Source organism: Micropterus salmoides, unplaced genomic scaffold, assembly GCF_014851395.1.
Source record: "Micropterus salmoides isolate LMB-PRFRI ecotype aquatic unplaced genomic scaffold, ASM1485139v1 Ms_hic_scaffold_14, whole genome shotgun sequence".
Taxonomy (NCBI): Eukaryota; Metazoa; Chordata; class Actinopteri; order Centrarchiformes; family Centrarchidae; genus Micropterus; species Micropterus salmoides.
This window is the reverse complement of record NW_024040485.1, coordinates 3,626,062-3,651,937: the sequence shown is the minus strand read 5'-3', so window position 1 is coordinate 3,651,937 and position 25,876 is coordinate 3,626,062. Positions and strand designations below refer to the sequence as shown.

General features: G+C 41.6%; 1 protein-coding gene across 3 annotated transcripts in view; it reads right to left on the bottom strand.

Annotated features, from left to right (window-relative positions):
* Positions 1–19,631: 19,631 nt before the first annotated feature.
* larp4b (La ribonucleoprotein 4B) overlaps positions 19,632–25,876 on the bottom strand; it is a 47,655-nt gene continuing 41,410 nt past the window's right edge. For all 3 annotated transcript variants that reach the window (XM_038717260.1, XM_038717262.1, XM_038717261.1), the window contains 2 exons: positions 25,243–25,354; positions 19,632–24,311 (listed from right to left, as the gene is read on the bottom strand). In XM_038717260.1, coding sequence (XP_038573188.1) covers positions 23,979–24,311; positions 25,243–25,354 — 445 coding nt within the window. In that variant the 3' untranslated portion in view covers positions 19,632–23,978. The remainder of the gene's footprint in view (positions 24,312–25,242; positions 25,355–25,876) is intronic.

The following is a 25,876-nucleotide window of genomic DNA, read 5'->3' as shown; positions in this document are numbered from 1 at the left end:
GCCAGTCCATAGCATCAATGCCTTCCTCTTGCAGGAACTGCTAACACACTCCAGCCACATGAGGTCTAGCATTGTCTTGCATTAGGAGGAACCCAGGGCCAACCGCACCAGCATATGGTCTCACAAGGGGTTCTGAGGATTATCTCGGTACCTAATGGCAGTCAGGCTACCTCTGCGAGCACATGGAGGCTGTACGGCCCCCAAAGGAATGCCACCCCACACCATTGCTGACCCACCGCCAAACCGGTCATGCTGGAAGATGTTGACGGCAGTAGAAGTTCTCACGGCGTCTCCAGACTCTGTCACGTCTGTCACATGTGCTCAGTGTGAACCTGCTTTCATCTGTGAAGAGCACAGGGCGCCAGTGGCGAATTTGCCAATCTTGGTGTTCTCTGGCAAATGCCAAACGTCCTGCACGGTGTTGGGCTGTAAGCACAACCCCACCTGTGGACGTCGGGCCCTCATACCACCATCTGTTTCTGACCGTTTGAGCAGACACATGCACATTTGTGGCCTGCTGGAGGTCATTTTGCAGGGCTCTGGCAGTGCTCCTCCTGCTCCTTGCACAAAGGCGGAGGTGGCGGTCCTGCTGCTGGGTTGTTGCCCTCCTACGGCCTCCTCCACGTCTCCTGATGTACTGGCCTGTCTCCTGGGCGCCTCCGTGCTCTGGACACTACGCTGACAGACACAGCAAACCTTCTTGCCACAGCTCGCATTGATGTGCCATCCTGGATGAGCTGCACTACCTGAGCCATGTGGGGTTGTAGACTCCGTTCATGCTACCACTAGAGTGAAAGCACCGCCAGCATTCAAAAGTGACCAAAACATCAGCAGGAAGCATAGGAACTGAGAAGTGGTCTGTGGTCACCACCTGCAGAACCACTCCTTTATTGGGGGTGTCTTGCTAATTGCCTATAATTTCCACCTGTTGTCTATTCCATTTGCACAGCATTGAAATTGATTGTCAATCAGTGTTGTTTCCTAAGTTTGATTTCAGCTAGGATTTGAGCTAACATTTCTGAGCCCCGTTTGTTTGGGTGAAGTCCGTCTGTCTTAAAAAGAGACATTCTTTGCCAGAAAATATTAAAATTATCCACATAACACACACGTGAGCCCTGCAGGCGGACTGGAGCCAGTCGTGGAGGCCAAGGAGTCTACTGAAGCGGCCATCACCGCGACCAACTGTGGGAATGGGACCAGAGATAAAACGGACTTTCCACACTGCTTTAAAAAGTTAAAAAGACGGTTAAAATCTGATTTTGTCAGCTCAGACTGCTGAAGAGCTGATTTGTTCCCACATGGACTATCACTCTTGTGATGGAGGACGGGAGCGATGGCTTAGCACCGGGGAAGCAGTGAGTGGTAGCGTTAAAGAAACGGATGTTTCTGGTTATGGAGTCACCAATTGTTAGTGTGGTTGGGGAGAAAAGGGACGAGGAGATGCCGGTTGTGGGTTCCAGAGCAGGACTGAGCAGAATCTGCTTCAACACTGCGTGGACTGAGGATGGAGTGTGTGAGCTGCCGAGTGTTGTGTTGGAGTAGCAGTAACAGACCTGAGAGAAGGGCTACCCGACGGTGCAGGGTAGAGACGGCCTCCGGAGCGTCTGAGCACAGCCTCCTTCAGGATCCTATCGGGAAGCGGAGGTTTTTGAGGGATGACGGCCGCTGATCAGGCCCAGCGGGAGATGTAGCCGGTGGAGGAGATGCAACAGTGTCGGCAGGCACTGTCCCCTGAAAGAGATCCGTATCAGGGAGACTCGAAGCTGGTGCATCCGCTGGATGGACCGGAGCGTTGTCAGACAGGGCTGCATAGCGGTTGGAGAGGCCGATGTGCGGAGGAGAGCAGCCCCATCCGAGCCTTTCTTGCAGCCACGGACCACCACTTCAGCCCAGCTTGACGATTCGGAGTCGAGCAGGAGGAAAGCCTGGGAAGGCTAGAGGCGTCCCATAACACGGTGTCCTGGATGTTAGCGGTTGCGCTAAGAGAAACAATCTGTTCGGCTTGTACTGAAGCCACATCCATAAAGCCAGTGGCAGGGAATCTTTCTCTTTGAGTTCTTCTGAAAGTCGTTGAATGTCTTCCATAAGGTCAGCAATCTTTTTGTTCGCTTTCTTAAGGAGTGAGCTGTCCTCATGGGGCATGGAGTTATCTCGGCGGCTATGGAGCTTTGTTGTGATCAGTAGCGTTGATGACGTTTTTACGGTCATCTATCTTAAAATCCATGTTGGATGACTAAAATCCTTAACCCGTAAAACTTAAGTTAAAACTTAAGTTAAAAACTTAAGTTAAAAACTTAAGTTATATAAAAGGATATAAAAAATTTCACGAAAAAGTGTGGATTAAAACTGGATAAGAGTCCGGTTTAAGACAGAGCTTCCGTAGTGATGTATCCGTCCGTATCGAGGCTTCGAAGTGTGTGTCGAGTAATACAGGATGATTTTTGTGAAGCGCGTATCGAGGCTTGTGTTGATGACGTATGTGGTGACGTTCGAAGCCGTATGTGACCGATTCAGGAGATGGTTTGCGGGTTTCGCGTGCGATTCGAAAGGAGCAGCAAAATGTAACGTACCCTCCTCAACATTTAGTGGACTTTTGAACTTGAACACAATTAGATTTTATCTACAGCTCATTTTAAATGACTAAAAAAGTTTATCAACTTATGTCAGAATTGCTTTCATCAGATAACTTCAAAAATTGTGATGAAACAGAGGAAAGAAAGTGTTGACATTTTGTGGCTTTGGTAAGAATTAAACTCTTACCCCATATTACTAATAATAATTTTCTAAAGCAGGTAAAATCATCTCCAAAAAAGAAACAGCCTGAAGCACTGTGGAAGTGTTATTTTTAAATAAAGATGAAAAAATGTTGTCTCTATTATCTAAAGTCACAAACCAAGTTATCATAACCCTCTCCCTGTTTCCACTTTCCTTTTGACCCTGTCATTGTATCATAAAGACAGACACCTTATTAAAAAGCTAATCAGTCATGTATTGGCATCACGAACATCATTCATTCATTTATTCAATTCAAAGCTACACACACAAAAGCCGTGTTCCCGTTATAATCACTCTGCGTGTTTTACATTTAGTGTCCACTTGATGGCACAGTAGAGCAAATGAAGCACCGTGAAGCTTCGGCCATGAGTGAACCATTGGATGGAAAGCTCAGCAATTACATCAGCGATCTTGTGACTTACCCAGGAACTAGGAACTTTTTGAAGAACTCCAGTGCAGGGACCAGTACGCTATAATGTTCGTACCACTGTTATTCTGTCAATAAATTCTCAGTAATGTTGTTAAGTTTGAACCTAAATCGAGACACATCTGGCTCGTGATGTAACATTACAGAATATTCTTGGTTTGTGAATCTTAAAATCACTTTGGAAGAAATAAAATATACAACAGTGGTATGAATTGAAACATTGCTTTATTATTATCATTAGGCTATTATAAATAAGTTTTTGAAGGAATTATCCCCAGTAGGGGGCTGGAAAGACCTGTGGGGGATGCAGAACAGGGGTCTGCATCCCCCACAGCAGAGGTCAGAAACCTCACTAAAAGTGTACGTGCGTCCAAAGACAAAATGGCTTACACCAAAAATAAATTAATTCAGACTTATAAAACCGTGCATATGCACTTGTAAGCTTGTTCCCTATAAATCACAATCAACTTGAAATGTGGCCTATGTGAGGAAGCGCCATATCCGATCCCTTCAAACGCTTACAACTGTCTATAAATGGTTAGTGGAATTATTATTAATACGTACTGACTGCAGGAAGAAAAAGAGGCAAACTCTGAAAGAGGATCTACAAAACGAGATTTAACTCAGCGTGACACTGACATTCCTTTTGGTGAAGCTGAAGTTGTTTGGTGGGTAACAAACGCACTTTCATGCAACGCTCGTGCACCAAAGGAAAAGGGGCGCCAGGGTTCCCCTCTCTTTATAACCGATCTGCAGGAACGGGGCATTCCTCCTGAGTAGTGACATCACTGACCGAAGGGGGACACTCGCACACACACCCGCAAATTATCTTAAATTATGTTTTTTTTTTTGTTTTATTTTTTATAGCAAACTTCAGTGAGAATCAATCAAACAAGTGTCTGATTATTTAGAAAGGCTTTAGGCTTTAAGCTATACTACTCAGAGGTAATATTTCGATATATTTTACACAGTTGTAGGACTATTCACTTCAGTTTCATCCTTCTGCCATGTGAGTCGCCATTTCTAATTTGTCCTCTTTATGTGCGTACACGTGGTTCAGAGTTTAGGCTACTTACAGGATGCACATTTTTAATGTCTTAAACGAGTTTGTACTATATCGTACTATAAAAGACATTCTGGATCAAAAGACTGAAGAAACAAGGAGAAAAAGACCAGAACACACTAACTCAATGCCGGTCGCTGAGGATTTTCACTCTTCAGAGCAGAAGAATCAAGAAGGAAGAGACTTTGTTTTTGGAGAAGCTTTAAAAAACATGCCAAAAAACAGCAGGAATTTTTTCCTGCTGTTTTTTGGCCCAGCATATTTTGGATAAAATGTCCTCCTCAAAAAACATATCTGCATGGACTGAACGTGGAGAGTTTGTGTTTAATGGTAATGTTATTAAATGGTCTCGTGTATGATTTGATAAGAGGAGTAACTGCTTCTCACAATGTGTCTGACAGCCAGAGACCTACAGGTTGGGATGAATATCTGCAATCGTTGGCTATACTGAATATACCTTTATCAGTTGTACCAACTCTACAGGTCAAAAGAAAAATTGACGAGATTAAGAGAAAGACTTTTGGAGAATCTTCTCTTATTACTGGACCGCCATCTACACCTCTTGTTACCAGAGGGCATGGATTAGCAAACAATGAAACAAGTCCATTTGTATCTCCTACAATGCGATTGAGTGATTGGATAACTTTTTAATTGTATATCGTTATTGGTTTTAAATAAATGCATAGAGACAACTTTATCATTTCAAAGTGTTTTTATTTACACTTACACGTTTCCATCTATAAATCACTTTGATCATGAATGGCACACAACTACTAATATTATATACACATTTAAAAGAATCTGATACTTGGACACACTGGTTACATTCTGCATAATTATTTTGACCACATACAACCAAGGGTCGTATTTTTTTCACAAATTTGCACACCATAAAATCATTGCATGACCGTTTATTACTATATATAGTCATTACATTGTCATAAGATAATCCTCTATCTATGTAAGAAAACACATGCTGACCGCACACTACAGAATCCACATCTTGCACTTGTCTAACAGAATGTTGCGTGGACTACAATTACTGTTGAGAAAGACAGAAAAGGATTCTGGAAAATGTGAGTATACCGGAGAGTTTCCCAAAACTGTCAAAGAATGATCCCACACCCTGCTTGTCAATATAGATAGCGACCCAGTGTTGTCCTCCCAGGTGGGAGGGGTCTGTGTTTACCACCAACATGGCGGGTCTCTTTTTAATAACTGATTTAGGAAGCTGGTCACTAGCAAATACTCCAAGAAAGACGCCTTGTTCACTACCTTATCAAGTACTTTTGACAGTTCTATCGTATTCATACTATCGTTTGTTATCGATGTTAGAAAAAGTCAATGAGAACCTCTCTTCTTGATGATATCTCAATTATAGAATCATATGTGGCGTAAATAACCGCATTTATTGTGCGTTGAAGCGGATTTCTAAAACGAGCCTCTAATCTAATGCTACAGTTTTTAATGAGCGACGTATGGTCTCCGCATCCTTCATCAGGGCTCAGGTTAAAACAGAACAGACTATATCCATTACAAAACTCGTTGCGGGTTATGGCCATGGCGTTGTTTTTAAGATACTTTCCAGTTGCCAAGTACAATTGATGATACTCCCTGATGGCATTCCCTCTGGTAAAGTTGGGTTGAAAGGGTTTTGAAGGATATTGCTGGCCGTCACCGTATAAACATAAAAACTCCATGTCATAATGGTCAAATGTAAATGGATTACGCGCATAACTACCTGTAAATGCCTCATGATGTACAAATCCTACTACAATAAATTTAGGTATTTGTCCCAAGAATGCATTTTCTTGATTACAAACACGAGTGCCCAATGGGACGCTAAAATCTTTAAGACAGACTCTGTCTATGGGATATTTAACGTTCCCTTGCGTTAATGCCTTAGCGTGCGCTAGCTTAACAGCGAAGATACAGTGACTTTCTTTACAAACAGGCTTGAGGTCTACGCCATTTATCATTAACTTGTCTTGAAAAAACAAGTCAGAATGTAAAGGGGATATTAGCTCCACTACGCGGCCGCCTTGTGTGTATTCCATTCTTTTAACTAGTCCCTCATTGCGTCCTCCAGCCATTGCGTTGTCCATATGACCTGCTGTATCCATGCAAAATAGTCCGGATCCAAACTGTGTCTGCAGAGCGTCCTTTCCGTAGTTCAAAAGGCACTCTATTATACCCCTGTAAGGATATGTGTTTGACGATTGCGTTATGAGTCGGCCCCCCAACGATGTCGACCTGTGAAAATATTGTACATCCAGGGTAGTTGATAAAGCCCACTTCGTCTGCTTGATCCAGGTTTTCACCGTTAGCTTAGGTGATTTTTACGCGTGTGTACAGAAACGTATTGTTTAGATCCAGGTAGTCCTCTGTACTAGCTGGAATGAAAAATTCAAGGGGTGCAGAGTCTGATACCGCCACTAGAGGAAGGAATTCGTAGATGCATTTCTCAATACTTGTTTGTGTTAACGGCACCATAAACAGGTCTAGCTCTTGACTTGACGCACTCTTGACAGGCTATGTACCAACGACACTCTCGTTACAAAATGTCTCTTGTCGGTTGACGTTTTGTCGACTTGCTTCTCCTTGCTTGTTTATTTTTTCTAGTCTTAGTATGGGTCTTCTTATTTGTTGTTCGGCTACGCCTCTTTGGTGGGGAACTCCCTCTTTTCCCAGGAGCTCGTTTTATTGGTCGGGGGACCACGGCCACTATACCCGACCCCTCTTGACGTCTGTTCATGACGTTAGTAATAACATCCGTTGCTATGGTTTTAGCGGCTGTCTTTAAATGAGGGGCAACAAATGTAAATCCTTTCTTGAATAAGGGGAATGCTAATCTAAACAAACCCCTAAAGATACCCCCTAACCCTGCACCATACTGAGCACCAAGCCCGCTGTATCCTGGTAAATCACCACCCGCTTGGGCTGTATAATATGCAACGTACTTGTCCGCATTGTGAGCATATGGATGGTACATGTTTGCTCCTTGTCTAGCACTGATATTTTACGGGTCGAAAGTGTAGCTTTATTATCACTTTGCTATATATGTACTATTCTTAAAAGAGGGACGTAACTATCCCCTACTGTTTGATGATCAACAATATCGGTATAAACAAATATATTATATATCCCTACGTTAACATCGGCAGGATGTGACGCCAAATACGACATCTGTGTCAACACTGTGTTAGTTCGCGGCTGAGATCTAAATGTTGCAATTCCCTCGTGAGTTTTAAAAGCCGCTCCGGGGATAAATCCCAACATTTATGCATGTTTTCCTTGAAACGTTAATTTTACGTCTCTCGTTGGTAAAATGCTTACTCTGTTGGTAATGTTGTTGTAATCAAGCTCAATATGACCCATGTCATTTTCAGATAAACAACTGTTTAGTTCAGCTATTATCTGTGACACTGTTGTATAGAATCCCTGTGTCGCTGATAGAACTATCCTCTTGTTGGATTTTTTATCAAACACTTCTTCAGTCTTCTGATGAAAACGATTTCCATGTTTTTGGATATTGTATTTCTATCAAACCCACCTCGTATGCTGATTTAAAGTGTAAAGAGAGTTTTGTTCTAAAGTTTCTATTGTGTTGCTCGGGTAAAATAATGCAGACGAGTTGCTGGGCAGGGTGACAAAGAATCCTCTGTATCCATTAATACGAGTGTTTGTAATCTGCTAAGGTAGCTGTAGGACCTGTTTTTCCAAAATCCACAAGTTAAATTTATCTGGCCATCCGACCCATTTGACTAACACCATGTCCCGGCCTTGTCTTTTCTTTCTAGATAAAATCTTTTCTATTTTAAATGTTTTGTTTTTATCTATAACAACTTTTTGCATCTCTTGCTCATAAAATGTCGCCTGTAATATTTCGCCGTCATAGTCTTTTAACCTGTAAACAGGAGGGTCCCTTGACACACATTCCTTTACAGTGAAATATTCATCTGTATAATTTTGCTCATAACCTTTTTTAAAAGGGCCACGTAGTTTTGAAATTCTTACAGTATCGCCCACCTCATATTTAAAACGAATTACTCTTTTATCTTTTATTTTATACAAGTTATTAAATACGATATCTTCATTGTCTTTTGTTACATCAATCGGTTTGATTCAAACTATGATTGTAGGAGGTGACTAAATCCTGCAATATATCTACGTATCGTTTAGAATTATTGGCTGTTAAATAACGCCACATTTTAGATTTCAGAGTCCTGTTAAAGCGCTCTACTACAGATGCCTTAGTCTCATTTGATGTGGTAAAGTGTACGATATTATTGATTTTCATTAACGCATCGAAATCTTTGTTTAGGAACTCTTTTCCCTCGTCTGTTTGAATTTTATGCGGTATTCTACCTTCAGCTAAGATATCTTTAAAGGACGCTGTGACGCATTTACCACTCTTATTTTTTAAACAACGTACCCATGTGTATTTTGAAAACAAATCTATACACGTTAATAAATAGCGTACCCCATCATTTTCAGTAGAATAAGCGTATATGTCAACTAGATCTAGCTGGAATCTATTGAATTCACTAAAACCTTTTTTCTCTTAAAATGCACCGGAGCCGTCTTGTGTAGAGTATAGGCGTCTTGCTTCATGAGCCAGTTTTCTACGTCTGAATCTGCATACCGAACTCCAGTAGTGTCAAATATGGCCTTTTTAAGTTTTTGCTTGCCTCCGTAACCCCCTGCGTTTTCTGTCGCATAGTATATATTTCTCATCACCTCCTCCATGATCTTTGTTACAAAGACTGACGCTTCAACGTCTGTGTTCAAGTATTTTATTTCCAACGACATATGCAACATGTCCGTCAGCAGTGATTACAAGTATACACTTTTCAGAAAAACAAAATGTTTTTACAAACCAAAGATTCAGTTAAGGAATACATCACATCAGCAACATGTTGTTTTCTGGTTAGCATTAAAACACACAAATCAATGCAAAAAGTACAAAAACAAAGCACATGACCTGTATGGAACTCATTATCGTTCACAGGAAAAACATTTGCTATATCGAGTAGAGTAGATTTCACATCTGCATATTTATCCGCTGTCATTTGCACCATGGTACGCCATCCAGAGGTCATTCATCTAACACATTCTGTCTGTTTGTCAAATCTAGAACCACATAGTGTCCTATCTGTGTCACATATCGCATAGTTAACAGCTTCACACAACAGTGCTCTCATCTTATACACGATATACAGTGCGGCCAAAAAGTATTTAGTCAGCCACTGATTGTGCAAGTTCTCCTACTTAGAAAGATGATGTATAAAGGACACCTGTCCACAGCCTCAAACAGTCAGACGCCAAACTCAACCATGGCCAAGACCAAAGAGCTTTCAAAGGACACCAGGAAGAAAATTGTAGACCTGCACCAGGCTGGGAAGAGTGAATCTACAATAGGCAAGCAGGTTGGTGTGAATAAATCAACTGTGGGTGCAATTGTAAGAAAATGGAAGACATACAAGACCATTGATAATCTCCCTCGATCTGGGGCTCCCTGCAAGATCTCATCCCGTGGGGTCAAAATGATCATGAGAATGGTGAGCAAAAATCCCAGAACTACATGGGGGACCTGATGAATGACCTGCAGAGAGCTGGGACCAAAGTAACAAAGGCTACTATCAGTAACACACTACGCCAAGAGGGACTCAAATCCTGCAGTGCCAGGCGTGTCCCCCTGCTTAAGCCAGTACATGTCCAGGCCCGTCTGAAGTTTGCCAGAGAGCATATGGATGATCCAGAAGAGGATTGGGAGAATATCAGGTGGTCAGATGAAACCAATATAGAACTTTTTGGTAAAAGCTCAACTCGTCATGTTTGGAGGAAGAAGAATGGAGAGTTGCATCCTAAGAACACCATACCTACTGTGAAGCATGGGGGAGGAAACATCATGCTTGGGGCTGTTTTTCTGCAAAGGGGACAGGAAAACTGATCCTTGTTAAGGGAAGAATGAATGGGGCCATGTATTGTGAGATTTTAAGCCAAAACCTCCTTCCATCAGTGAGAGCCTTGAAGATGGAACATGGCTGGGTCTTCCAGCATGACAATGATCCCAAACACACCGCTCGGGCAACGAAGGAGTGGCTCCGTAAAAAGCATTTCAAGGTCCTGGAGTGGGCTAGCCAGTCTCCAGACCTGAACCCAATAGAAAATTTGTGGAAGGAGTTGAAAGTCCGTGTTGCCCAGCGACAGCCCCAAAATATCACTGCTCTAGAGGAGATCTGCATGGAGGAATGGGCCAAAATACCAGCTACAGTGTGTGCAAACCCAGTGAAGACTTACGGAAACGTTTGACCTCTGTCATTGCCAACAAAGGTTATGTTACGAAGTATGAACTTTTGTTACTGACAAATACTTCCACCATAATTTACAAATTCTTTAAAAATCCTACAATGTGATTTCCTGGATTTTTTTTTCTCATTTTGTCTCTCATAGTTGAAGTGTACCTATGATGAAAATGATAGACCTCTCTCCTTTCTAAGTAGGAGAACCTGCACAATCAGTGGCTGACTAAATACTTTTGGCCTCACTGTATCTCTTTTTGACATAGTTTAGTAGACTAGACACATTCCCCATTGTTTTTAGTGTTGTTCCCCCTTCCAGATATCCAGAGATTCCTTAACTACTGTGCTCACACTGTCCTTCACTCTAACTACCCATTCAAGCGAAGCAATGAGAAAAGGGTTCCTCAGCCAAATCTGTAGAGCAGCTGCTGCAATGTCTCAAATACTGCACTCACACGTTGGCACCAACCCAAGACCGTGTAGTACATACTTTTGAGCATCAGCATTTGTTAAAAAGCTTCTGCGTAATTTCTCTCTTATGTCCTTTGATATAAAAGAAGGGCAGCGTGTCAGTGCATGTAAGGTTGTTTTCTGCACCATTCGTAGCATTGGTCACCTCATAGCTTTTTGTTGCAGTATATCGTGTAAATAATAAGCTACAGTTACCTGTATAATACTGCTAGCAGTAGTGTTAGGAGATGTGTCTTTGTCGCAACAGTTCAGAGTGGCCAAACAGGCACCCTTAAACGGCTTTCCCCTGCTCTTATCCTCTTCTGCTTTTTCTTCAGGAATGAGAAATGTTAAATTTCTTTTCCCCACTTCTTTGCCATAGTCATCCACCCATGAGTTATCGACGCCATCATCCTGGAGTAATGGATAGATGCTTGATAGACCCTCACCCGCTGCACATGTCCTCGTACCCGCACAAAACATTTTAATTAGAACAATGTCACCATCAGCCCCGTCGTGAGGTTGTCTGCAGTGTTGTTTGTCGTTCATTTAACTTGTCCTCAGGACCAAATAGTTTTCTTTTGATCCCTACATAGCTAGCATAAGGTTTATACCATCTGAATAATTTATCAGTGTGTGAGAAGATTTCAAGGGTTCTATCCCATTCTCCCCACTGGACCACAAAACCGGTGCTGAACCACGTCTCCCACTCTTTAGACGTGATGGGGTAGCCTTTTTGTTGCTCTGGGGTCCCCTTCCTTGTGTTTTGAATGATAGAATCGTCCTTGCACAATCTAAAAAAGATGTAGGATTCTGGGTCGTAGACTTCAAGGTCTGTTTCTACACGGTAGAGCTCTCCTGGCACAGACCCGCACCATTGTGTGGTATAGACTCCTTTTGAAGCACTCATATCTTTACAGACTTTGTTTCTGAAGTAATTCAAGTCTTTGGCTGAAAAACTAATGTGCGGTGTGCTTTCACTATTGTATAAAGATGAACTGTTCCGTGCTCAAACAAGAATCCCGACATTCTAAAAATCTTCCACCGCCCATTCAAACTGAGGCGCCCAAGCCTTTCGGTCCAGAAAATCAGCCAATGTTGTTGGTGGAGTCTTCTTTCTGGGATCCATACTCATTGCAACAGGATCTATAATTATACGTCGTTTTGGAGTCATTACTCCCAATTGATTATCTGTGACGTCCATGATTGTGATGCTGCAAAGATGGCGCTGTTGTTCTGCACGAAGATAGCTCTGTCCGATACGGATTCACCCAAAAAATTGTTCAGTCACACTGTTCCACGCTCTTGGTCAGATGTAAGTCAGAAAACTAGCCCTCTATATATACAACCGATTGCTAAAGCCACTCCCAAACATCCGCTTTTAGAGGATAACACCGGACATTACATATACACAAACCCCCCTTTTCACACCCGTCTTCACCTTTTGGTGATCGACCCCCACCACTGCTAATAGAGGATAAGGCCGGACTTGTCTAAATACAAACACCCATTTTCACACCTCCATCTCTTTGTTGTTCAACCTTGCTATGACCCCCAATCTATTTTATTTTTATTATTCATTTATTTTTTATTAATTTTTCAATATAATTTTTGGATTAATTAATTTTTTGATTAATCAAAATTGTATTCACGTGCACGTTCACGCGTTTTTCTGGCCTTTATTTAACTACTGTCATGCACTGTTTTAGATGCATTTCGGTTTCTGATGCAGGCTGTTTTGTTGAGTGACAGATTTCACCCTGAACAAAAGGACTCACTATAAGTTTGAATTAAGTCTGGATTCAAACTTTACAACCCAGGATCATCTGGCTGTGAGGTGACAGTGCTAAACACTGAACCAACATGACAGCTCATTTTGTCTGCATGTTTTAGACAATGTTGAAAAGCTGATAAGTCAGCGTCACTATCAGTGGTGTCTAACTTCTTAAGTCAAAGGAACTGATTCCTGGTGGCAGTTTGGGTCATGGCACCAACTAAACAGGGGCAGGTAGCCTACTTTTTCATGCCCTCCTTCATTTAAATCTTTTTAAAATCACCTGTTTTAAATGTTTTAACACTGATCTAGTGTATGGTCTACTCGTTTGTTCCAGCAGCTGTTGAAGTTCAGGTTGACCACAGTGTGTTTGGGTTGTGTCTCAGAGGTTTGCTCTCATTTTGATGCTTTTGTGGGATTTGTGTCGACACTGATCAATAAAACTTAAATTTCCTTCACAGATATGATGAGAACTGAACGCTAAAGTGTGAATCCCGTTATGAATGTTTCAGGTCCAGCACTGATGGTCTGGCTGGTCGGCTGTGGGTGGGATGGCTGTCAGGGCTCTTGATGAAAACAAAAATGAAAACACTTCCTTGAATAAAATTACAGATGCCTCTGGGTTTAAAAATTGGTGTAAACATTTAGAATTATTTAAGTACACAACTCAAGAAATGATGACAGGTATTCAAATATTATACCTTTTAACTTTGCAGTACCGTTTCATTTAAATTCCAGGTTTTAAGAGGGAGATGGAGAACGACAGATTCAGAGGGCTGCATTTCCAAGCAGCAGAGCAGTAGTGCCCTTGCCTACGAAAGTTGGAACAAACTTAATTAGGCCTTGTCAATCTAATACAAGTGAAGAGTCAGCAACTGGACTACTTATTTCTCACCTCTAATGTGTTAAGAAGCAGATTTTTGTAGACTGCCAAGGAGAAAATAGTGACAGTTTGCATAGCAAACTGAACCTAGAACGAAACATTGGCTAAGAGAACTGGGGCCCTCAGGAGGGAGGACCAGCTTAGCTAGCTAACCCCGATTAACTGTACACGTGTTGACATGTACATGAGCATGCACATATAGTTTTAGCTGTAATTGTTTCTTTCATATCTAGGTAGGTAGGTTTATTGTCACAATATAACAAGTTAGAGTGAAATTGAGCTTTGTAACTCCCTTCTGCTACATTGCAGACAATATACACAGCTCAAAAAAGTAAAGGGAACACTAAAATAACATCCTAGATCTGAATGAATGAAATAATCTCATTAAATACTCCTTTCATTACATAGTTGAATGTGCTGACAACAAAATCACAAAAATTATCAATGGAAATCAAATTTATCAACCCATGGAGGTCTGGATTTGGAGTCACACTCAAAATCAAAGTGGAAAACCACACTACAGGCCGATCCAACTTTGATGTAATGTCCTTAAAACAAGTCAAAATGAGGCTCAGTAGTGTGTGTGGCCTCCATGTGCCTGTATGACCTCCCTACAACGCCTGGGCTTGGTCCTGATGAGGTGGTGGATGGTCTCCTGAGGGATCTCCTCCCAGACCTGGACTAAAGCATCCGGCAACTCGTGGACAGTCTGTGGTGCAACGTGGCGTTGGTGGATGGAGCGAGACATGATGTCCCAGATATGCTCAATTGGATTCAGGTCTAGGGAACGGGCGGGCCAGTCCATAGCATCAATGCCTTCCTCTTGCAGGAACTGCTAACACACTCCAGCCACATGAGGTCTAGCATTGTCTTGCATTAGGAGGAACCCAGGGCCAACCGCACCAGCATATGGTCTCACAAGGGGTCTGAGGATCTTATCTCGGTACCTAATGACATTTGTGGCCTGCTGGAGGTCATTTTGCAGGGCTCTGGCAGTGCTCCTCCTGCTCCTCCTTGCACAAAGGTGGAGGTGGCGGTCCTGCTGCTGGGTTGTTGCCCTCCTACGGCCTCCTCCACGTCTCCTGATGTACTGGGCTGTCTCCTGGTAGCGCCTCCGTGCTCTGGACACTACGCTGACAGACACAGCAAACCTTCTTGCCACAGCTCGCATTGATGTGCCATCCTGGATGAGCTGCACTACCTGAGCCACTTGTGTGGGTTGTAGACTCCGTCTCATGCTACCACTAGAGTGAAAGCACCGCCAGCATTCAAAAGTGACCAAAACATCAGCCAGGAAGCACAGGAACTGAGAAGTGGTCTGTGGTCACCACCTGCAGAACCACTCCTTTATTGGGGGTGTCTTGCTAATTGCCTATAATTTCCACCTGTTGTCTATTCCATTTGCACAACAGCATGTGAAATTGATTGTCAATCAGTGTTGCTTCCTAAGTGGACAGTTTGATTTCACAGGAGTGTGATTGACTTGGAGTTACATTGTGTTTATTTTTTTGAGCAGTATACATTAATAAAGAATCAATTATGAAAAATGGTAAACAGAAATAAACTATCACTGGCAGTGCTGAGGATGAATTAGAGTTTAAGAGTCTGATAGCTTGATATCCGTCTTTACAATTCCTTCTGTCTCATGTTTTAAAGGCTTGTCCCAAATACAGGCCGGGTGAGTTCAGTGATTAAAGCAAATAAAAGTCCGTGCTAGTTTTACGGTATGCTGAGTATTAATTTCAAAATAGTATAAAACTAATGAAATTGGCAAGAAAATGTGCACATTTTTCACAGAACTGCTCATGAAAAGGCAAAAAAATAAAAAAAAATAAATAAAAAGACAGTGGCTCCTCAACAGTGCCTAAATCTTTATTTTTCAGTAAGCTACATTTTTTTCTCCAAATTAGACAGTTTTACATCATGACACAGAGTAACTTAAATTATCTATAGCTGACATGTACGCTTGATTCCAGTCTTGATGGAAGAATAGACCAAAAAAACAAAAAGAGAAAAACCTAAACAAAAAAGAAGCCCTCTTTTTCCGTTCCACATCTGTTAAAGGTGTCGTTAGGCAAAATTATTTGTCCAAACCCCAACACGACGGAGTCATCGATTGTCCACAGCTGTTAGCGTAGCATGGTAAGTGTTAATGAGTAAACCACAGTGAGTTGATAAAGAGATTCAGTCTTTTTCCAGTCAGTTGGTGTGCATTTGTTATTATATCTTTGAAAAACAAACACAACCACGAGGGGTCTGTTTTTATGACACGATGCAACCCTTGGGGAAAAAAACCAAAAACAATGGCACTGTCAAAACGGGCGAACAAGAAGGAGCAGAGGGAGAGCTGAGGCGGCTGATATGAGGTGCGACGCTCCATGTAGAAGTCCATGAGAAAAAGGAGCTCCTCAAAACGCCACAATGTGAGTGTTTGTGTTAATGCCGGCGATGCAGGAGAGACGTGCAGAACTTGCGGCCTCCAAAATGAGAGATCCCTTCGAAAGCGGTACCATCCCAGTCTGAGGTACCGCACTTGTGAAAGAGTCACCTTTGCATCAGTCTGGATTTCTGGGTGGTACACTTATTTATTCCACACATGCACACATTCACAGTTCAGGGATGCCCAGTTTGTAATCAGCGTCTGTGTTTACGTCTCAAGGTTTGAGGTCAAACATGCCTCGACCGCAAGTTACAACGCACGGAAACCGCTCCAACAGTCAGTGGTATCACATTGTAGACTTCTCCAGATGTGAGAAGTCTTTGATGGACTTTTAGTAAGAAGAAAATCACATCTTAAAATTAAACACAAAGAAGAAAAAAAAAAAGCCCGAGATGGCAAGCGCTCAGCTATGTACAGGGTTAAACTGCCCAGTCAAGACAAAAACAACAGTTGTATAATGGCACAGTTATTGGTTTTCTTTGCCACATCAAAATGCAGTCCACGTGTGATCAAATGGTTTAAACAGACATCTCAACCTGCACATGTTAATGAGCTGTATGACAGAAAACTCGCTCTGAAAACAAATGTAAAAAAATAAAACAAAAAACTTGACTGTGATTCCAGTTGAGCCTCTGCTTCTCTCCCCAACTCCCCAAAAAGAAAAGAAATTAAGCCCAAAAGAAAATTATTTGTACATTTATTTCTCAGGAGAGGAAGTCATGAAAGCTGAAGAACATTAAGAAACCTCATACATATAAATCAGAAGGAAGAAAGGACAACACTGAGCAGGTTTCAACGCTTTGAGTGCTCGTTTCAACTTCTACCTGCATTGACACTCGGGTGAGGAACCTTTAAACTCAACCTGCAGCTAGAAACATGACCCCATTGTGTCCCCAAAAGTTTACAATCCAAGGGCCTAAAACTCGTCAACTCGCAGGCAGATAACGATCTCCAATCTCAAGTGTTGTGTGCTGCGCAAATTGAAGGTATGAATGTTCTCAAATGTGCTTCACTGTGCTCAGTTTGACATTTTTCACGGGCATCAGATCGACTTGAAGCACAAAACTGGGACGTGTCCATCAGGCATCGCTCTTTTTTGCTGGCTAGAGGTAGTGCAGCTCGTAATGAAAGGTATGATCATACCGACATCAGTGCGCCGATGTGTCGTGCTAATATAGAGAGAAGTCCTGCCCGATTTTGTTTTATTTCTGTTCCTCTAGTTTTTTCATTTTGTTTTTTGCCATAGACTGTTTCTTTCATCGGCCTGTATGAAAAGCTAAAACAAGTTGTCTGTGAAGATTCTCAGTCATCCAGGTCATAGTTACCCACCAAAGGTTAAAGTCGAGGGCAACTGGACTTGGTTGAAGATACTGGAAGACGTTTCGTCCCTCATCCAAAGGACTTCTTCAGTTCTGACTGACTGGCAGGGAAACTCAGCTATTTAACCTCAGTGGGGTCGTTTGCCAGGATCATCGATACTGCTGCAGTCTACTTACATCTGAAGGACAGAGGACACTCGTTTGAGGACCACCAGGTGCACATTTTAGACAGAGAAGATGGATGGTTTGAAAGAGGTGTCAAGGAAGCATCTACACCAGGGTTGAGAAGCCGTCATTGAACAGGGGAGGGGGTCTACGCCACCACTTATCCCCCACTTACAATGCTGTCCTTTCATCACTTCCCAGGAAACTCAACAAACGTAACCTATTGGCCTCAGGTGAAGATACCAGCGATGGTCGTTCAGTCTTGGCCACAGGGAGTCTTAACGACTGTAACGACTGTCGTCACAGCAACAAGGAACACTAACGAACCAGCGGTATCGATGACCCGGGCCAACGACCCCTCTGAGGTTAAATAGCTGAGTTTCCCTGCCAGTCAGTCAGAACTGAAGAAGTCCTTTGGATGAGGGACGAAACGTCTTCCAGTATCTTAAACCAAGTCCAGTTGCCCTCGACTTTAACCTTTGGTGGCTAAAACAAGTTCTTCTGTCCATAAGAGAAAGCAGCAACAGCTTCTGCACAGAGCCTAAACTGGCCGATCCAAAAAGGGACACCAGGACAATTACACCCGATCCATACCAGCACGGCTTGAGAGCACCAAGTGAAGACTGTACAGGACATTTAAATGCCCTGTATCAACAAAGATAAACTCTAATCTACCAGCATTAAACATCAATTTCTCCCATGAGTCTTAGCTTTTTAGAATTGACCAAATTGATTGTTCCTAGTTCCAGCATTAAGTAAGTCCACTTTACGATACCACTTATACGTGTGTACGGTAAGCACAGAGCTGGAGTCATGACGTGGTTAGCTTAGCATCAAGATGCAATCTTGTTTATTTACTCCATAAACAAACAGCAATGTAAAAACAAACATTTGTGATTTTAGTGGGAGTTACTTGCAGGATTTCGTCAAAAAGTTGTGCCCGTTACAAAAATAAAAACCACAAATAGTTTTTTACATTTATGTTTCTGAACATATTAAGCAGATGTGTGTTAATATGTGTTTAAAAATATATCTACCAACGCCTCTAAACTGTGAACAAAGCCACGATAACTGTTTCCCCTCTTTCTTGTCTTTTGTACTACGCCAAGTTAACCACATCCTGCCTCTAGCACCGTCGAGACCTGACGTTTTGATCTTCTTCTCTCACTCTTAAAGTAGTAAGCGTATTTCCCAGAATGTTTTAACTACTCCTTCAATGACAATGTCAACATCCAGTGCAGTAAAAGATAATCACCTACCTTTGAATACGGACAGAAACGCACAAATACGTTTTAGCCTTTCAACAAAACCATCAAAAGAAAACCCTTGATGAGAAAACACATTATCATGCTATGATCAATCTTAAATAGAGGCAGAACTTCAGCTCACTATCGTCCTATTAATACTGTCTAACATTAGATATTGTCTAGTCATGCTGACCACCTCACATGGACACAATGCAGTTTGATTATATACTGTTAAGTTGTCCTAATCATCATTTTATATTGATGTTGAGTATTAGTGTCATGGTCTACATGAGGCTACTTCCTCCTGAAATTTTTATTTAATACATTTTACTGTAGCTTCTGTTAGATCTATACTTTGCCTACTGCTGTTGCACAGTGACAGCTAGACATCTGGCATGTAGTGTTTTTTGCTTCAGTATTTAAAATGTCTAGATCCCTGTGCTCAGAAAAAAAGCCCAAATGTCTGGAAAAAGTAATCATTTCCAGCGTAAAACAGAAAAAGAAGCTAGAGCTTTAAAGAGGATGTTGGTGGACACGCAGCTTTGTAAAGGTTCATTAATAAGATGCTTGTCAGTACCTCAGGCTTCCAATTAGTGCACAGTGGGGGTAGAGGGGTTAAGGTTAAGGGCGCGCCTGTAAACCCAGGTACATCCGACCACACAGGTACGGAAAATGGAATTAACGACAACAAAAACAATAAAAATTTACAATCAGACAACCTGCCCCCTCCCGCCGAGGAGAGCAGAGTTCAAACACCCAAACTAAAAAAAAATAAACATAGCACAACATTAAGTTTTTTATATCCTACATCCAGCTCGAAAGCGACATTAATAGTTGAACAAGATCAATATATTTTTATAGTATTTTAAGGTACCTCATATATTTTTCTGAGTATTTACAACTGTACAAGCAACGCACACACTTCAAAGTGCACAAATTTAATACAGTATTGACTAGTTTTGCATTTACAAGGTTTATATTTTTCCCCCCAAAATACACAACCTCAAAACTATTAAACAGGAAATCAATCAAAAAGATTATTTTTCATACATTTTACAAAAAACAAAAGAAGGGAAAAGAAAGAAAATGCTGCTAGTTTTGAACTCTCTCTCAGCAAGACCTGTGACGTCCAGCACGACGTATTTTGCACGCGTCACGCTTTGTTAACATTTTCGGGGATTTTTTTTGTTGTTGAAAAGAAATAAACTCTATGCTTGTCTTGTATAAAAGTTAAGGCAAAGTCATTTTTCAAGTTTAAATAAAATTCAAGTTTCTCAAACACTGGATGGAAATTCTTTTACATTTTGCGTGTAGAGACCTCGATGCATCTCTATTCATTTTTCTACTCCATAAAAAATAAAACAAACAAAACTTGATATTTCTCATGGAATAAACAGCATTGGTTTATAAATAAGTGGATATGGTACATTGTCATCTCTTACCATTCTCACCACTGGAAAAAAAAAAAAAACCCATCCAAGTGCATCTTAGTCCTTCAAAAAATCCAAAATTATATTTATCATTTTTTTTTTTCCTAGCAAACTCCAGATTTAGTGTCCAAATCAAAAGCAGCTCTGAGCAGGAGTACATGCTTTTTAATGAAGCTTTCCCTTCTCCAGTATTCTCTTAGTGGGATTTACCCAGAATGCTTCTTGTTGCAGGAAGACTTTGGTGAGACGTGCGAGGTCCCACATCATGTAGGTTTCCCCCAAACAGATTGTGTATAGTACAGTGGTTTTTTGTTTTTAAGGGTGTTTTGCATCTGAGGTGATAACTTCAAAAGATTAACCCGAGCACACGACTGATGAGCTGGGAGGAAAACTCACTTCAAGTCTGTTACGTCCCCAAAAAACTCAAATTTGTGACATTTCATAATTGCAGTTTTAAATCATACAGCTGTAATCTCAAAACTTTTAGACCAATCATTTAACATTTCGCCAGCCAATTACTCTTTTAGAATCCAGTAAAACATCCAAGACTAGGTTGGTTATCTGCCAAAGTGGCTGCTACAGTAGACAGACTTCCCAACCAAAGCTGAAACTGAACAAAAATCTGACCAACAAGCTTCACCCCTGCATCTGAATTCTTGCTTCTACACTCGAACGGCAGAATACAAATGTTCCACAAAACAGCTGTCATCTGAAATGTTGCTCAATTAAGTCCCATGAAGCCTGAACCATCCTGAACCATCCCGCAGGCTTAAGGTGAGTAAAAGATGTAAAAAGTTTTCTTTTACTCTGTGCTTTAAATTTAAAGGGTAAGTTTGAGATTATGCAACCTGGACTCTATTTCCCCATGTTTTTGTGTCTGCGTGACTATTAGGAGCAACATTTTTTGAAAGTTGTCCAGTACTGAACGAGCAGCGAAAGGGCCAGATAGACCTTTATTTAAAGACTAAGATCCTTTTTGTTTAACCAGAAACAGTCTAGAAGCAGCTACATTGTTCTCAAAGTCACCAGACTCCCTTGACAAAAATGTAATTTTACCTCTCTGGTCTATTGCTTCCTCAATCTGTTATTTTGTGTAATTTTGTGTTTTTAACTCTTTAAAAACACCAAATTCACACAATTATGGTCAAGGGAGTCCGGTGGCTTTGACAAGAGCGATATAGCGACTGTTAATAAAACCAACATGGGTAAATAGGGTCCAGGTTGAAAAATTACCCTTTAACTCAGGTGCAATTTATCCCACAGGAGTGAAGCAGGAAGGAGGATCGTGTGCCGGGGTCAATCTTTCCCAGTTTTTTTAACAAACAGTTTTAAACTCAAGACAGATCAAAGTGTGCAAACTCGAATTTGAAGAAACCGACAAAGAGCATGCTGACAGAAAAACAAAACAACAAACAACCCTTGTGGTAAAGACTCGACATCGAGGAAAAAGGAGGAGCTGATCCATCTTCACCCCGAGGATGGATTTGACACGACAGTTTCCCTGATCGCACTCACCCGCCTGCTCTTGTCTGCCTGTTAACTATTTGTTTAAGTATTACATTTTTAAAAAAGGGTTCACGAGCCCCCAAACGAGACTCCCAACAAAATTTTTCACACTCCAACATGGCAAACTACATTCGAAAATAACTCAATTATATACCTTCACCTGTTTAGTTTTAGTTTATATTCTAGGTCTATTCAACCGTGTCACTTTCCGTATTAAGCACTTTTAATGAAAATCCTCATTGAGACAGAACTAGAGGCCAAAATCCCAAACACTGCATGCCTATACGAGCACAAACTCATTCAGCAGAAGAAAAAAAAAAAAATTAATAATAGCATCTATAACGAGCTGTCAAATAATAACAAGCTGAACAACTGTGTAAAGTCATGTGATGCTGCAGGCAGAACAACCAAAACAAAAGGCTTCAGCGATTGTGTCAACAGCGAGGGTGATGCAGGGTCCCGGAAAACCTTTACTGAATTTGCTTATTTTTTCTCCCCTTGACTTTAAGGATCAACTCCCTTTTTTGCTTCAGTTAGGACCATTTACATTTGCCCCTCCGAGTCTGACAAAACACATAATGGTGCAAATAAAGTTCTACTGATGTAAATCTAGTTTTTCTTCATACAGTATCAGATGAGCTGTAGAAACAGATTCCAGGATGCAACGTCTAGCACCATTTCCAGAAGAAAGAAGTAGAGACCTCACTCTGAACTCTGAACTTGTGCCCCTTTTGGTGCATTTTTGGGCCTTTTTTTTTTTAAGAGTCACACTGTCTGGGCAGATTTTCAGCAGTACGCCTCGTCCTGATGACAGTTACCTGTCACAGTGGTAAAGTGACGTGGCTTTGCTGAGCATCTGAATGGCAGCTAGTGTTAATTTCCTCCTTCCTAATCGCAGCTCACCAGTGTTTCCTCACATCCAGAGTGAACCGAACTGCTGATGTAAAGTCACAACTGGATTTTAAATTTGTCAGCCTAAAATCCTTCCTCCCTCTTCCTTTGACAGTATGTGCCCTGCTGATTTTCATTCCACAGTTTTTAAATAGGAAATGGGAGGAGAGCATTGCAGTTGTGAAAGCTTGCTCTGCTTTCCATGAGAACATAATGCCAAGAAAATCTAGCTTCCCCGACTCATTGCCTTCACACATACTGGGAGCAACTGAAAAAACAACAACAACAACAAAAAACAACGAACTTTAACGAACTTTCAAATGGACACATTTGACCAACAACAGGCCTCAATATGCCTAATTTGTCTTCAGGCCAAGTTTTGGTTGCAGATATCTACACTCCCTCCCTGTCTGATGCCAAAAAAAAAGCAACAATCTCACATCAGCCATTAGACACACGCTACGAATGTATAGCTAGCCAGTTAGCAGTGTTAAAACCACAAAACAGCAGAGGGAAGTGATTCTTTACAGAGAAAAATGATCAGAGGAAGAAACACTGAGACGACACCCAGCCACTACCAGCAGTAACTGTTCTGATAGTCAACAAAGCTGGGCTGCTGAAAAAACATTAACAAACAAGTCATCTAGTGTAAATAAATCTACAGAAAAATTAAATCAACTTTGAGGTGATGTAAACCAAGGATCAGAGTCTTGTTGCGATGAGATTTAGATGTTAAGTCTTGCATATGGATGTGAATATATATTAAAAAACACATCTGCTAATTATGACCCCTAATTAAGCTACATAAAGTTGCACAACAGTGCCACTCAACATGCAAACAAACCCCTCGCTAGGAGAACCACACATGGTGGAGTCTGTTGTACACACCATCATCCACTGGGGTGGCTTCCAACAATGCCATGCTGCCTCGCAACACAAGACTAATTTAATCCCACAAGGCCATTTGGACAGAATGAATAAATTTCAGTGTTGTCTGTGCCAACTTATAGGCTGACACAAGTATGTAAAGCAAAAAGAGAAAAGGAGAAATAGAAAAATAAAAAAAATGTAAAAAGCAAATAAATAGAATAAAAAGAATGAAACGGTGCTCTACATGCACAGTAAAGTGCTTTTTGTCTGCAAGCCCTGATCCAGAAAAGAAGGCGTCCTCTATGCTTGTTTCTGACTGGTGATTCTGGGATATAAGTATTGAGTAGCCCTGACTTATATTTCCTTTTTTTAAACGCATCTGTGGAGTGCAGTGGGGGGAGTTGGAGGACTCAATAAGGGGCAGGGAGGCGCCCTACTGTGGGGACTTGGGTGGGGTATGGTGAGGATCTTTGCTGGGGGTTTTCCCTGGGTGTGGGGGCGGAGAGGCCCACCGCCCGGCCGGTCTTCGGGCCTCCCTCAGGGATCTGCCCGGAGTGCCGGCCGCCGAGCCAGTTTTGGAGGAGGGGGGGTATGTCTCTCTGGCCTTAGCTTCCCCTGCAGGGGATGAGGCATCAGCGCACTTCCTCTCCTCGCCTGTGGGGGCAGCGCAGGCTGGCTTGGCTTCCTTGGGGGTCAGGGGTTGCTGTAATGTCGGAGAGTCCTTTACCCGCTGGCAGATCTCAGCGTAGGAAGGCTTTCTCAGCTCCTGGCAGGAAAACATTAACAGGTCATTAAATATTCAGCACCACGCCTGCACAATGCTCATCTAAAGGTTCAATCCGACAGCAGAAACACCTTTGTGTCAATAGTTTGTTAACACCTACATACCTTGGTGTTTGGTTTGATAGTAATTTAAATCGAGCAGCACACCACAAAGCTTGTTCAATCATGTTTTTATCAACTTAGAAATATCGCAAAAATTCGATCTAGGTTCACTTTTAAGGACACCGAGACCATTTTACACGCCTTCATCTCATCACGCATGGATTATTGCAACAGCTTTTTCACCTGTTTAACCCAAAAATCTATTGATTGTCTCCAGACTGTCCAGAACTCAGCTGCCAGGCTTTTAACCAGAACAAAGAAATATGACCACATTACTCCAATTTTAGCTTCATTACACTGTCTCCCAGTATGTTTTAGAATTGACTTTAAAATTCTATTGGTCACTTTTAAAGCTCTTCATGGCCTCTGGCCTTGTTATATTTCTGACCTTTTAGTCCCATACGCACCAGCACGTACCTTGAGATCCTCGGGCAGAGGTCTGCTGTTCCAGAGTCTCGATCTAATTTGACTTTATTTTATCCCTTTTATTATATTTTACTAATTTTATATTTATCTGTATTTTAGTCTTTTCAATGTTTTCATGCTTATATCTTGTATTGTTTTTGTATTATTGTCTTTACACTTGTTAAAGCACTTTGTAACTTGTTTTTGAAAAGTGCTCTAGAAATAAAGATTATTATATTATTATTATTATTGACTTATCTGTTATTATAATCAATATGAGAAGGTGCTGAATTAAGGCAAGCCAATAGTTTAACCTCTTTTGTTCATGCTGAGATTGAGAGGGGGTAAGCATTAAAAAGGACTGAGATGAGGGAGGGGGAGAAAAAGGAAAAAAAATCAATACTGACTGTTGCAGCACCGTTGACTTGCACCGATTTGCTCGCAGTGGACAGAGTTCCAGGAACTCGCTCCACAGACAACTGCACCTCCTTCGGCTTCACCTCCGTCACCTTCACCTCCCTGAAATAAACACAAACAGCTTAATTTGAGCAACAGGACTGACACGTACACAATAAAAGCACTTAAGAAGTGTGTCTGTCAGAGTAATAACGTGCGACAAAAGCTGCATTGGTCGAACAGGGCAAAAATCTAAAGGACAGAGAAAAGTCTATTGCTACGAGGGCAACACGTGCCGAATGTGTCGCTCAGTGATTCCTGGAGCGTACACCGGATGCACAATACAAATCAACAAAGTAGCAGTCAAAGAAAAGCATCAAGTTGCCACTTTTCTGGGGCACAAGACAGTGTCATATCATCATGTGTCAATTAGGGCTGAAACGATTCATCGATTAAACAGATTAATTCATATAACTAATACAGCACAGTGTTTCACAGGGACATTTATTACTGTCACACATCGTGCTTACACTGTGAACACGACGTGTTATGATGGAGAGAGAAAATAGCGAGGGACAAAGAAGAAAGTGTCCAAAGTCTGGGATTATTTCAAGCTAAAGAAAACAACTCTGTAATGTTACCATC